General features: G+C 39.7%; 1 protein-coding gene, 1 non-coding gene and 1 pseudogene across 2 annotated transcripts in view; 2 read left to right on the forward strand and 1 right to left on the reverse strand.

Moving 5' to 3' along the window:
• The first annotated feature begins 3,109 nt into the window (after window positions 1–3,109).
• On the forward strand, window positions 3,110–3,212 carry LOC111812379. Its single transcript, XR_002817889.1, has one exon. It is a non-coding gene; the product is annotated as a U6 spliceosomal RNA (small nuclear RNA).
• Window positions 3,213–4,449: 1,237 nt separating this feature from the next.
• Tnfsf11 (TNF superfamily member 11) overlaps window positions 4,450–15,010 on the reverse strand; it is a 32,847-nt gene continuing 22,286 nt past the window's right edge. The window contains exons 3-5 of the mRNA XM_004640284.2: window positions 9,882–9,927; window positions 9,703–9,801; window positions 4,450–5,001 (exon numbers count right to left, since the gene is read on the reverse strand). Of these exons, the coding sequence (XP_004640341.1) occupies window positions 4,580–5,001; window positions 9,703–9,801; window positions 9,882–9,927 (567 nt within the window). The 3' untranslated portion in view covers window positions 4,450–4,579. The remainder of the gene's footprint in view (window positions 5,002–9,702; window positions 9,802–9,881; window positions 9,928–15,010) is intronic.
• Window positions 14,138–15,004, forward strand: LOC111812365 (annotated as a pseudogene).

Consider the following 15,010-nt stretch of genomic DNA (forward strand, 5'->3'; position numbering starts at 1 on the left):
CTGTTAAGCCTAGTTCCCGTGGGGATTTTTAGCCCCTAGTTTCCTTATATGATATTCATCAATGGCTATGAATAGTAAAAGACAACTCTTGTTAAAAAAAAAAAAAGTCACTTTTTTCTTGTCTGAAAAGCTGGCTCCTCACTCCTGGAGATGATGTGCTTTTGCCCAATCTCCATTTCAAAAAGCACACAGGTCCACATCTCTGAGCCTAAATTCACTTGCCACCAAATGCTATAATCTCTTTTTTCTATTGAAAATATCCATGTCAATGCTCTTTTCTACTGAATTCAATGGCAGTGTAACAACAGTATGGAAGTTTTGAAACTATCTCTAGTCCTTTCCCTCTAAGAATAACTTGCTTATGTTTGTTTACCCAGTGGGGTTTGTTTCCAATATTCACATTTTTTTAAATTTACAGATCTAAGCATGTATAACATTCTATATTTCACTTGTTAATTTTCCCACTCTAAGTCTCTTTCTCCCAGGAGCTATGGTGCTGAATGGGATGGTAGCAAGTCACTGGCCGCACAACAGTTGAGAATGAGACACTACCCAGAATGGTGGCCCCTAAAAGATATGTCTGTCTTCAACCCTACTCTTTAGAAATGTGACCTTATTTAAAATATAATTTAATTATAATTTATTATAACTGACATAAACTCTTAAGAATCGAGATGAGCTCATCCTAGTTTATCAGGATAGACCCTGAAGCAAACAAGTGTTCTTATAAGAAACAAGAACAGAAAACACACAGAGAGAAATCAGGAGGGCATGGAAAGACAAGCAGAGATGGGAGTGAGGCCATCACAAGGAAATCTTAGAGCTATCAGAATTGTGAAGAAGCAAAGGGCTCTGCTCTTCTAGAGGAGACACAGCCATGCCAATGCCTTGATTTTAGACTTCTGACTCCAGAACTGAGAAAATACAATTTTGTGTTATATTACACCTCCAAGATTGTGGTGATTTGTTTTGGCAGTCCCAGTGAAATAATATGAAGGGTAATAACACTTCAGTGTCAAGGACAGGCTTCCACAGAATTTTCCAGAATCTACCCTGCAGAACAGCCTGCCTGGCTATCTAGTCCTTTCTTCCCAGGGATCATGAGCACATGGGGTTTTAACTTACACCTGGGGCTTCCCTAATACCTAGAAAGGAGAGGAATCCACTGAACCCCCAGCCATCTGAAGTCTGGCCCACTTCTGGAGAGCCTGCCAGTCTTCTTCCAGAGCTGAATCTGTTCTTGATCTGCTTGCCATACACTAAAATCACCTCTGTATTAGTAGCTCCCATACCTGAACTGAGGAGGACTCTTACCCCCAGCTTGCAATCCTATCTAGTTTCCAGAGTCCAAATACTCATTTGTATTCCTGACCTCCTTTAAAGGGGACTTCTTTTAGATGAGTCATCTATGTTGACAGTTTTGAACAAGAGAGAATGAAGTTGTTCTAAATTTCTTGGGGGTCTCTTTCTCCTGGTAACTTTATGTGTTAACTCGACTGGGTTGAGATGCCCAGATAGATGATAAAATATGATTCCTATAGGGGTGTGTCTAGAATAGCATTTGAATATTCTCATTAGGGGGCCTGGCCCTAGCTCAGTTCTTTAAGTGGCTGCTTCCACAAAGTTGTCAGCCTCAGGTTGCTGTAGTTCAATCCCCACAACTCCAGCCAGCCAAACCTGCCCTGAAGGCATTCAGAGAAGAAAAAAATATCCTTATTCCATTGGGGCCGGGGAGATGGCTCAGTAGAATAAGCGCTTCCCTGGCAAGCACAAGGGCCTGAGTTCAATCCCTGGTTCCGCAAAAAAAAAAAGAAAAGAAAAGAAAAGAAAATTTCTCACTAGTGTGGGAGGGCATTGCCCAAACCATTGAGTGTTTGGATAGAACAAAAAGAGGATGTAAGAGCTAATTCACACTCTGCTTGAACTGGCCATCAATCTTCTGTCTTTGAACACTGAAATTCTTGTTACAAATAAAATACTGGTCAAGATGCAATACTGACATGCCTTGCAATGACAATCTGTCAGTGAGAAAAAGGAGAGGGGAAGAAATGAGAGATAACTAAAATATAGAATATTTAAGTTACAAGAATAGAAAAGTAAAAATATCTTTAAAATGTTATTAATCAAAAAGAGTTTGCTTTATAGCTAAAACCTAACACTATGTGCATGCTTTTTTTATTATAAAGTGACACAAGACTAAATCATAATAATGTCAATCAATAACTAATTAGCATTTATAAATGCAGCTTCCAAGGTACATATTTCAATTTCATAGCAAGGAATCTGGATAATCAATTAACAAAGCCAAAAGTGAAGCAAATACAGGCTTTGTGTGCTCATCACCCTGTAAGCTAAAGTAGGGTTGTCCATTGAGAAAAGCTTGTTTCACCTGAAGTACAAGGATGCCATTATTGCAACCCAGGTCAAGACCCAGCAACAGAAAGAGAAAACAAAGGCATGAGATGTTCAACTTTGCACCAAAGTCACAGGGAAACAGACCATCTCTAGGTATTTTTCAAAATGACTTAATGGGGTGAATGAGACACAAAGAAAGAAAGGAAAACAGAATACTAAACAAGAATTGCTGCACACAGTGCTCTGGAAAGACACAAGGACACCTGGGACTGTGAAGTTGTAAAAACTGATTCAAAATGACAGGTAACTTCAGATTTGGCATTGGCATATCCGTATGTTGCACCAGTCTACTTCAGATTTGCTAACAGTTATGAAAAATAATCACTCTACTATTTTGGCAAATGATTGAATCCCAAACCATTACAGCTCTGCTGTTTATCATTTACGATTTCTTCTTTGTAACATCTGCTGTTCCTTCTCTCCTTCTACCCTGTCAAAACCATCATGAAACATTTATCCACAAATGGCAAGTGCCTTAACTGATAGCCCCCCGTGTCTTCCCAAGCTGCTTGTTTTCTCAAATCTTCACACAAGTGGCCAAAACAGGTTGAGACAACTCACCCATATAAATTTTCATGAGGACAAATGCCCAGATCACTCTTTATCCTTGTGTCCTGTGGTAAGTGAAAATGTCCAGGTATTCCTCTAAGAGACATGGGTTTTTTTTCCTATTTTCATAATATAAATACAATGCTCGCTTCAGCAGCAAATATACTAAAATTGGAACGATACAGAGAAGATTAGCATGGCCCCTGCGCAAGGATGACATGCAAATTCATGAAGCATTCCACATTTTTAACATAACATAAATATAATAAACACTTTTCTCAGTGAGAATGTATGCTTTCTACCTAGCTACATCCTTGCATACAAATCCCTTGCATATTATTTTTCAAATTCCAGGGTTCATTACTTTAATTGAATCTGTTCCTAGTTTTTAATTAAATCTGCATTTCTCCCAGTAACCTTTTGAAGAAAGATAGAAGCCACATTTTTGTGTTGGGAGGAAAAGGATCACAGAACAAGACAGACATGAAAGGCAAGTACAAAATCACACAGTATGTTTCATATAAATTTATTTTTGTACCAAAAAAAATTAACATTCAAAGGTAAAACTTTTATCGTACAGTATAAAATAACTTCTGCTAAATTACAAATTGGATTGTTTTCTTCTGATAAACCACTAGTAAGTTTTCTATTTAAAAAAATTTATAATTTGCAGCACTTGTAGAAAAAGACACCTGTTCAACAATTATATAAATACTCCTGACAGATTTCGGTAGCCTATTAACGTATCCTTTTTGGTAATGTCAGCTTTCTAAAGTCAATTAGTTTCTAAATTTGAAAGGCACCTGGTGGACAACATCCTGCTTGCTTTTCAAGGCATCCATTTAATTTTTTCTTTTTGCACTGGCTTCACAAATCTGAAAATCTTTTAAGTTAAAAAGAATGAAGAAATATATCATATCCGATACAAGGAAACAGTCTTTCCCCTCCTTAGCTGCAAGTTTTCCTTAGGGAATTTACAAAGTGCACCAGTTAAATATGTCTGTACATTTAAAACATTAAATATATCAACAGTGAGACATTTTTAAATACTTTGAATCAAATACTATAGCACAAATATAATTTACAGTACTCTGCAAAGAAAACATTACATCTGAAATATAAAGTTAGATATTATATAAAAATACATACTATTTTCTCTCCTCATTAGAAAAAGCATTTGTTTGCAGGTTCAGGCATGATGTAACAATTCAAAGGAACTTAACCCTTCAGATGGTTACTCATTTGCAATGCAGTGACACCCTCCCCTCCAAGTGCATAGTGGCATATAACCGTGGTTTAGACCCAGAGAATTACCCTTCTCATGGCCCAGATGTAAACTTTCACGAGGGCAGCCATACTTGTTCCAATCCAGTTTAGTCCTAAGAATTCATTACAAAATTGTAAAACCGTTGTGTTACACACCACGAGTCCAGCATCTCTCACTGACTGCAAATACGCATGTGTTCCACAAGCTCAGGAGTATGGATGAATTTTGCACCACAGTGGGCCATGCCTCTTAGTAGTCTTAAACACCTATATACATCTTTCGTGATTTGTCTAAAGCAAGATTTCCAGACAACTGGGAGATACATGGCAAAGCTCCACAGAATGAGTCTCAGTCTATGTCGCGAACTTTGAAAGCCCCAAAGTACGTCGCATCTTGATCTGGGTCAAGCAGAGAAGGATTGGATACCTCAATGCTTATTTCTTCACCAGATCGTAGTTTAAAAAATCCCCCAACGTTTATGGAATAAAAATGGAATTCAGAATCCCCTGACCAGTATTTAGTGCTTCCCCCTTTCATCAGAGTATGAGAACTCGGGATTTTGACGCTGGTTTTCGTGACATACACCATCAGCTGAAGATACTTTGTAGCTAGGCCTCCTGACGTTTCATGGTGTCGAAAGCAAATGTTGGCATACAGGTAATAAAAGCCATCTTGATTCACCATTAGTTTTCCATTGTTCAAAGTCATATTGGAGATCTTGGCCCAACCTCGGTCATGGTACCAAGAGGACAAACTTACTTTATGGGAACCTGTGGAGAGAAGAGGCATGTCATGTAAAATTCACTTCTACAGTGAGAACACTCACAATTCCATGAGGTTAGCAGGAAAAACAGAACAGTAGTCATTCCTCCAATGGAGAATAACTTCTTGGAATGCATTTTTCTATCCATTCAGATATATTTACTGTGAGGCCCATATGAAGGTACAGAGAGGGAAAGGAAAACCTCCCTCTTCCTGCTCATGAGGAAGCTGCAGTACCTGGGGTTTAGTACTCTATGTGTTCAGACAATAAGCAAAGAGTACTCAAAAGACCTGTGTGTATAACTGCCTTGGGAATTCAAAGGAGAAAGAGATTATTTCCACCCAGGGAGATAAAAAATGACTTTGTCCAGTTGCTATTAAGCTAGAGAAATTCAAAATAGGAATAGGATTCAGCCATACAGATATAAGCATAAAGGCTTTTCTAGGTTAAGGGAGAATTAGCCAAAGTCAAATGAGGCAAGAATGCCAGAAACTAATATGGAAAGAGACTTTGCACACTTCACATGTCTCAGCCTTCTCTTTTGTTTCATGAAGAAGAATATGTAGAAGGAGATTAAAATCTGGGTTAAAGTAACTTTGAGCAAATGGCCAGCTTCCAAAACTTAGTTTTTATCATTTTCAACTTCAATAGCTCATGTGTCTCCACGTTCATACAGTTGAAAAACTATCCTCAGACAAACTCAAAATGAAAACTTTCTCAGCATTGTGCTATTCATCTTGACAACTTCACACAATCCATTGTGACCAAAGTCCAGAAAAATCTTTCATGATTGACCAAATTTTAAATTCCTTCTCATTCCTGAAATGAGGTGAAAACTGATCATCATACTAATGTTCCTGGAGCAGTGATTCAAAGTCATGTCTTTGGTATATTTTACTGACCTTTACAAATTAATGATGATAAAGGGCTGGTGATGTACCTCACGATAAAGATCTCATAGCATTTGCCTAATACCAGTGGTACTTCGGTTCACAAGCTTTATTCTTTCTATGATTCTAGTCACAAACTGAGTCACTTGAGATCAGAATCCAATTTAGCAGTTAGGTTCAATAGTGACTCATGGAGAAATGTGACTCCATTCTAATCCAGTTCTGTTTATGACAAGAATCACAGAAAGAACTGAGTTCATAAACCAAGGTAACACTGTGTATATGAGGCTGAGTCAAAGCTGAGTACCACCAAAACAAAATCAAAAACAACAAAGAAGACAACATGACACTACAAGACCCTATTCAGCACACTGTCACTCTAGGCTGCTAAACAGTCACCTACTCCATTGACAACGCTAATGCAATTGAAGATGTTTCCTATCTCAAGTTATATGATGCCTGCTGCCCTCCTTCTACTGCTGTGCTGCACTCAATCCTTTATTGAATTAATCACCTTATATTTCTGTCTTAACAGGGAGAAGCAGAATGATTAAAATGAAGTCTAGCCTTTAAATGGGATAATCTGCTCATGTTAGAGCAACATGTGGCAAGGCCTGGCCAGAGAGGGATACGGAACAAAGAGGGAAGGACACAGGAACTCTGATTGAATTCTACTCCTATAGCTAGGCAAGTCATGTGGAAGAAGTTTCTTTATTTCCTGGGAAGCAGCTCTCTGTTTTCAATCCTTTAATTTACTCATGTATTCACAGATTCATTCTATTCATCTGTTATAAAATACTGGTGTGGTGCTTTCTATGGACATTGCCAGTCCCATGACTAAGAATCACATCAAGTGGTGTAGTTGCATGATACCACTAAGAGTGGAGGAAATCAGAAATATGCATATGAAGCACAACATGTTCATTTTCACGTGATGGTATATCATGGTTGACTTTCAATAACAACAGCTGCTGATGAAGATCTACCAACTTCAGGAGAGCTAGGCTCCATGAGGGGACAGAAGAGCCAGAGAACAAGGAGGACTCGTGTCAAATTTGGACACTCTGAGGAAAGGGAGCATTGCAGGTGAGGGAAGCCATGTGAAGGAGTGAGCTGCATATGGCACCCGTGGGAGAGCAGTGGGAAAGCTAAACAGTGTGATTAGAGGATGCATAAGTAAACAACAGTGCCCCAAAAAATAAGAAAAGCACAGTGTGATCGGGCAGAAGGGCCTGATGTGGCAGCTGGTTTCCATCACCAATGAGCATGCTGTTGCCTTCTTACGCAGCCTACACAGCCTCTCTCACTTTATGCTATGGCTCCAACTTTAGATACTGGAGAAAAGACCTTCGTAATTATTTATTCTGAGCATCTCCTTAACGAAAGCCAGATATTTTGACCCCACAAAATAGCTCTCAATGCATTTCATTCAAAGAGCTTTGAAAAGGCACAAAGTAAATATTTAAGGAAGATTCTGCTTTGTCATGTGTAGGTTGATATAAAATAGAGCCTCAAAATGAAAATCCAAAATTAAAGCTACCTTCCTCCCACACATCCGAATACTGGTCACCACTGCAAGATGGGCTCAAGAGGCTGTTGGCCCAGTTCTACTGTCTTAAACAGAAGCATGCACTAACTCACTTCCCAGAGTCACAAACCCAGTAACTTTGGAAAACAACCGGGAGTTTTTCCTTGTTTTTGGCAATGATTTGATTGTAGGTGCCTGCAGAGAGAGCTTTACAACTAAAACATGCTTGCTATTGCCAAACAGACTTTGGCACACAGTCTAAAGCAATATTTATCATATGCCATTTAAAGTGAACTGAAAAGATAAATGCCGGGTACATTCACAGCGCACACAGCTGATGATCAGTATTAATTTGATTGCCTTTTATGACCATGCAAAATAGTTTTCCACTCAGAAAATGAATATAGTTCTGCCATAAGGCACACACAGACAAAGAGAGAAAATTTGTTTATGAAGTAAATATCTGAGACAGGAGAGGTAATTTAGAAAATTCTTCAAAAACCCAAAAATCCCCTGGCAAACGCAAAGGCCTGAGTTCAATCCCCAGTTCTGGAAAAAAAAAAAAAATCCAAGAATTGATTTCTCAGTTTACATGTTTTCAATCAGACAAAAAGCAGGGGGCAGGGAGATAGCTTGACAGTGTAAGCACCTGCCTGGCAAGTGCAAGGACCCAGATTCGATCCCTGGTACTGCATGCTGTGCCACCCCAAAACTCCCAGGCATGCTGTGCCAGTCCCCCAAGCTGGGTGTGGTGGCACACAAGGCTGAGACAGGAGGATCACTATGAGTCCGAGCTCTAGAGTGAGACCCTGTACCAAAAAAAGATTCTTTAAAAAAATTTTTAAAAAAAAAACCTCCATAGGGGCCAGAGAGATGGCTCAGTAGAATAAGCGCTTGTCCGGCAAGCCCAAGTGTCTGAGTTCAATCCCCAGTTCCACCAAAAAAAAAAAAAAACTCCATAGTCCATGCTGATAATGGCTCTGAAAGCACTTACTAAACTTGGACTATTTTTAACTCAAAATAAAATTTGCCGTATATTATTTGTAAAACAAAGTGGAATTTGTGTGGTCACTTAGGGAAGTTCAAATAACAATAATAAAGCTCCCTGAGTGCTTGCCATTAGCCGCCATCCCTCCGAGAACTTGGGACACGGGCTGCCGTAACGTTTGCTGCTACCACACAGGCAGGCGCTACCATCACACTTCTCTTAGACGTGGCAAAGTGGAGGCACAGAGCCTGGTAACCTGTACAAGGCCACAGAGCCACAAGTACTATAGTAGCAGGCAGACTGTAGAGCCCCCATCATTAGACAACTACTAATTTACTTCTTACAGGAAAAGAGAATATAAAAGCTTTGAATTAATTTCCCTCTAAAATCCCAGCTTACCCCATGCCACCTACTAGCCTGCTTCTAGGGTGATGGAAGCATCCAAAGCCTAGATCTGGGAACTAACCAGATTAGAACTCAACTTGTAATAATACTGCCATCACTATGACCTTGAACAAATGATAAACAATAGAAACCTTTGTTTTATTCTCTGCAAAATGTGAATAACTATCTAGGGATAATGAATACAGAGCAAAATACCAGATCCATTGTAGATATTTAGTAAGCATCATAATGACAATAATGGTCAGTCATCACTCTATCCTGAATATTTGTTATAATTTTTTTTGGATCCTCCTCACCTAGCCCAAGGTGCTAAGTAGCAGGGCTAAGGTAGCACCTGACACATCAAGATGCCTCAGACCCAGAGCTTTGTGTTCCTTATTCTCAAAAGGTAACCAGGTCTCTGGTTTCCTGAACTAACCCTTTTCCCACAGGAAATGATAAACTGCTGGAGATCAGAGAGGGTGTCTCATTTTCCAGAGGACTACTGTCTTTTGAAGATCATTCTGCTGAGCCCCTACCTGGAATTTAGCAGGAGAGGGCTTAGTATCTGACTATCTAGATCAACTCTTCCGCCTTAGAGATCAGCAATGTGGAAGTGTCCATGTTAGTGTGGGTAAAAATACATGAGTTTAACAAAGGGATTGTCCTTCCCAGTTGTGTTTCCCTGGCAGTCACTTAAAACAAGTTCTCACTGTGTTGATCTGAAAATGAATCTATGGTTTCAAGATTAAGAATCACTGTTTCTAGATGTTTCAGTGGAAGATTGATGACCTTTCTCCTTCTGGTTTAGATGTAAGAGCTCTCAGAAATTTCAGTAACAGCATGATAACAGATGTGGATATTTAAATGAACTATTAAGAGACTTGAAATATTTTCGAGGCTAAATATACAACTCACCTGATGGGATGTTGGTGGCATTAATAGTGAGATGAGCAAAAGGTTGCATTTCCAGCTTGCCTCTCTTGGCCAGATCAAACCATGAACCTTCCACGGTGGCTAGAAACAAGAGAAACCACATTAGCCCAAAGACTAGTGACCCACAGGATTTCAAAATATTCATAGAGATTCATGATTACCTTTTTCTGCTCTGATGTGTTGTGACCCAACAATGTATTGTAATTCCTGAAATAAAAAGGAGAAATAATTTCATTTATAAAGTCATTCCTTCCACAACCATTTAAGAACTTAGGAGGGCTCTGGGCAGCCTGTGGGACTCTGGTGAGCTGGGATCAGAGGGCCCAGTGCATGCAGGCATGGAGCTTTCCTGGCACCGGGTCCAACCATTTAAGAATTCTGGAGGACTCTGGGCAGCCCACAGGACTATGGTAAGATCTGACCCTTGCTCCCCAGTGCACAGGCATAGAGCCTGAAAAGCAGTAAGAATACTTGTGACTCTTACATAGGTAGCAGATTAGCCTTTTCCCTTTAAATGATGCCAGAAGTGAAGAGGCAGTGAAATTCCTAGATGTTCTAGTCAGCTATAAAAGGAAGTTCACCCCAAAGAACTGGATGCTGATATGCTTAAAAAGTCAACTATATACACACCACCGCACAAACGCTTTGGACAATCAGAAGTAATAAAATACAAGGTAAATTATAAAACATGAAATAATTGAATATAATTAAAAATTTGTAACAGGTACACAAATGGAGATGAAGTTAACTAGGAAAGTAACAACTAGGTAGAATATATGACTGTCCTAAATCTTCCAGGAGGTGGTTTTTATGTCTCTTTTCATTAGTGAATTCTGTTATAACCCTGAAGCACGGCCCACAGAAAGGAGAATGATGCCTGGCTCCCAGCGATTAATTTTTTACTTTAAAGTCACAGTGTATTTAAAGTACTACATGGGAGTCTGAGAGCTTTTAGAGTACCAACAATTAACTTAAAATATTGCTGCAAATAAAGGTCTAGAAGCACAAGCCAGAAAAAGAATGAACATGAGCACGTAGAGTGTAGGTAATTGCATATCTCAATCTGAGTCTGAGGACAAAGGCCCCAAAAGTAAGTCACATTCCACCTGCATCCAAACATGAGCTAACGTTAACATGAACCTTCAGGAGACATAATAAAGTGGAATGGCCAAACGTTCAGGGCTTCCCAGCAGTTCAAATCGCTGCCTAAACCCAGAATATTAACAGTACTTCTATGAGATGGTGGTTAAGAAGATTAAATAAGATAATGCAGGTAGGCACTTAGCTGACTTCCCAGTAAATTCAAATATCTAGATACTAAAGATACTGGAAAGATTCCTAATTACTCTGTTACTAGGACAACCATTCATGTTAACCATCTGTGTTGTTTAAAAGGTAGAGTATGTTGTTAAATTCACTGCATATCTGGAGAGAAGAGCTATGAAATCAATTAGACAGATGATAGACCATAGATAGATAATGGGTAGTTTAGATAGATAGATAGATAGATAGATAGATAGATGTAGATAGATGCAATAACATAATTTCAACAATTAAGGGCTGGAGATAACATTCGTTCTTTTTCTGCCTCCAAGACTCCCAAGAGAGATGACATTCTATTCTATTTTTAATGACCCTTGGAGGACAGAGTATAGCTGTCTTCAGTAAAGTATTCCAAAGTCCTAAAGTCACAATGTGGCTGACTTCTTCAGAAACCTTAGGGACTCATCAGAAGTCGCCTTCTGCCCTGTCTAGACCCAGGGCACTAAACAGTCCTGGGAGAACCATTTGCAGGGTATTCTAGGCAAATCATGGTCCCTTTCTCATGGACCAATCCCGTGATCCTGCTAGGCTTCATTCTCTTCCCCTCACCTGCTCACCTTGTCTCCCAAGTGTTTTCTCAAGACCTTTGGCTTCTCAACAGTGCCCATATCCTAGAACTTCCTGACTTGGGTATGTAACTTTATACATAGACCATTTATCTAAATCAGTTGTGTATATATCATGACACATTATATGTACACAAAATACTTTTACCCGATTACGAGCTCCCAACGACTGGAATAGGAACCTCTGAAACAATAATTCAATGGTTTAAAGCTCCTCCCTCATTTTCTCTGCAGCTCTTATCTGCCTGGAGTCAAGAGGGAAGCACAGCTAAGTGTGGCATCTGCTTACAAATGCCCATTTCAAGATTTTCTATACAAACACCCCTATCTAGAAAAGCAAGGAATGTGCTTTTTGTCTCCATTTACTGATTCTCAAACCAAATGTGTATGATAACCTTCAGGAAGGCCAGGCCAGGGTGTCTGATCCAAGAGATCTGAGGTGGGGCCCAAGAACTGCATTCCTAACAGGTAAGCTGGTGCTGGCCTGTGACCTCATTCAAGGAAGACAGTTCCCCTGGCATCCTCACAGATTCACAGATCGGGAAAGGAAGGTGTTATCTTGAAGCCTGAGATGCAGGCCAAAGCAGCAGCAGGTTGCAGCCACTCCTAAGTGGGCAGAGGAAATCCACTCACTCTCCCCTGGGAATGAACCTTGCTTCCTCATCTAATCAGTAGATTTGAGCTCAGAGCTGCCTCAGACCTACTTAGTTACAATAAAATTCAATAAATAGTGCCTCTCAGAAGCACTTTCAATGCCTTCTCTAAGGAAGGAGAAAAAAGAGCATCACGTTATGAATTTAACCTCTCGTATTGGACAATGAGGTAACACTCAGGTTCTAGCTCTCAGGTATCCAAGAGCTGCAATTCTCCCCAGAAACTCTACAGGAAAGTCTCGGTGTAAAAGAAGGAGCTGACATTTTGTCTACAACCTCAGGTTACCAAAAAAACAATGCATTTAATCTTCTCCACAACTTTTTTAACTCTAAAATCAGTTACATATATAAAATCATAAATATAACATTCTTCTGCCACTATATTTTAGGGTGTCCCTGGACTTGGGGACTATCAACAAATCTTTTGTGGCCAGAACTTGTTGCACCCCAGTAAGGAACCTGACTGCACTTATGGCAAAGCTTTGGAGCTGTCTTGGCCCAACCTGCCCACAGCAAGCCTAAATGGAGCTGCCTTGGCCCTACCTACCCATAGCAAGCCTAAATCAATCAGTTCGTTACTGACTTAACATTTTTTACAACTTGCTCCTAGCCAGGCACGGTGGCACAAGCCTGCAATGCCGGCACTCAAGAGCTAGCTAAGGCAGAAGGATTTTGCTCTGAGTTTGAAGCCAGGCTGGGCTACTTAGTGATTTTACAGCCTAAGTGAACTACATAGCAAGACCCTGCCTTAGAAAAAGATGCTCCCAGGTGATATGTAGCAGGTGCTGAGAAACATCAGTGTTGGTGACACTTCCATTTAATCAAAGGTCTATTATAGTCTCACAAGTTATATTTCTATTCCATCTCCTGAAAAGTAAACACCTTTTTACGTGTGTGCTTTCTGGGTATACAGTGCTTTCCTTGTATCTTCTTACTTGACTCTTACAGCCTGGGCAACTGATTTTTCAGGCTGAGAAATGCAGGCAGAAAGAGAACACAGACTCACACAACAAAGCTGAACCTCTATTATTAGATGTTCTGTCTAATAATTGTTAGAGTTGGTTCCTTCCCTGAAGAAGTAACTTTTTTAAATTATTTATTTTTTTCCCATAATTTTATTGGGAAACAAATAGCAATGAGACAGTTTCAAATCAAATCGGTAGGACAGTTTCAATAATTAACACATTGCATACATTCTTCCTAGTGATTAACTGCTGTACATGATGCAGACATGATATCCTATTTACAAACACTATTACAACAAATCCCTCTATTCATTAAGAGAATGTAACTATATATCTATCCTAACCATTTTGAATACACAGATACCAAATGGACATTCATCTGTATCCCCTTTTTTGTTTAGTTCTGTTATTTGAATATTATAGGTGTGTAAACTCAGCAAAATATTCTAAAAGAGTCCAGTAGCCCATAATAGTATTGGGTCTTCCACTTCACTGGCAGTGTCAGAAATTGTTGACCTGAGTCCCCTACAGCTCAACATAACAGCATGGCTTTACTTCTTCAACTTTGTTTTTATACTTTTCTGGCAGATAGTTAAGACCAAGGTAAAGCAGGACCTGTGCCACAAGAGTTGTAGCTTTTGGGTCTGATAAGGTCAGTGAGATCCCCTCAGGATTTATCCTGAGATCCTGTACCTCAGATTGTAGATCCTTTGTCAGTGTCAGCCATGTGGATTAGTCACAGCCTTTGCTTGGCCAATGTGCTCTCTGTGAAAGCCTGAGAGAATGTGAAGAAGTAACTTTGAAAAAGAGGCATGCATGCCTTGACAGGCATCCAGCTTCCAAGTAACCAGGGATCTGAGAAAAAGAACTTAAAACAACCAGGAAGGCGTCGTCCGACGTGGAGCAGCGCGGAAGTGGGTGGCCGAGCGGGTGCGAAGACCCAAAAATGACAATCCAGTGGGTGGCAGCTGCAACCTTTCTGTATGCCAAAATAGGACTCATTTTACTCTTCTGTATACCTTTCATTCCTCCTCAGAAATGGCAGAGGATTTTATCAATTAAAGTCTGGGGTAAAATTGCAACATTTTGGAACAAGGCTTTCCTAACAATCATAGTCCTACTGATTGTCCTATTTCTAGATGCTGTCAGAGAAGTAAGGAAATATTCCATTGCTCATTCCCTTAAGAAGACCTCATCCACCAAAACTAGCGCCTATGAACATACACAGATGAAACTTTTCAGATCTCAGAGAAATCTTTATATTTCGGGATTTTCTTTATTTTTTTTTGGCTGGTGTTGAGACGTCTGGTTACACTTATTACTCAGCTGGCGAAAGAGCTGTCAAACAGAGGAGTACTTAAAACTCAAGCAGAAAATACTAATAAGGCTGCCAAAAAATTCATGGAAGAGAATGAAAAACTAAAACGGATCTTAAAAACCCCTGGCCCAGAGGAGGAACGTTGTTTTGGAAGCAGAAAATAAAAAATTAGTTGAAGACCAGGAAAAACTGAAAACTGAATTAAAGAAGACTTCAGCTGCCCTTTTTAAGGCACAGGATGATGTGATGACAATGAAGATGCAGTCGGAGAGACTTTCAAAAGAGTATGACCAACTCCTAAAAGAACACTCAGAACTTCAGAATCGTTTTGAAAAAGGCAATAAGAAAGACCTGTGAACCTTAGGAAAGAAGACTGTGATATACAATGTGAAGATAAGAAATTTGTGACAATGGCAACCACAAGAAAATGTAAAATTCAGTTTGGAGAATGTACTACAACTGGCC

This window comes from Octodon degus, unplaced genomic scaffold (assembly GCF_000260255.1).
Source record: "Octodon degus isolate 3935 unplaced genomic scaffold, OctDeg1.0 scaffold00122, whole genome shotgun sequence".
NCBI lineage: Eukaryota > Metazoa > Chordata > Mammalia > Rodentia > Octodontidae > Octodon > Octodon degus.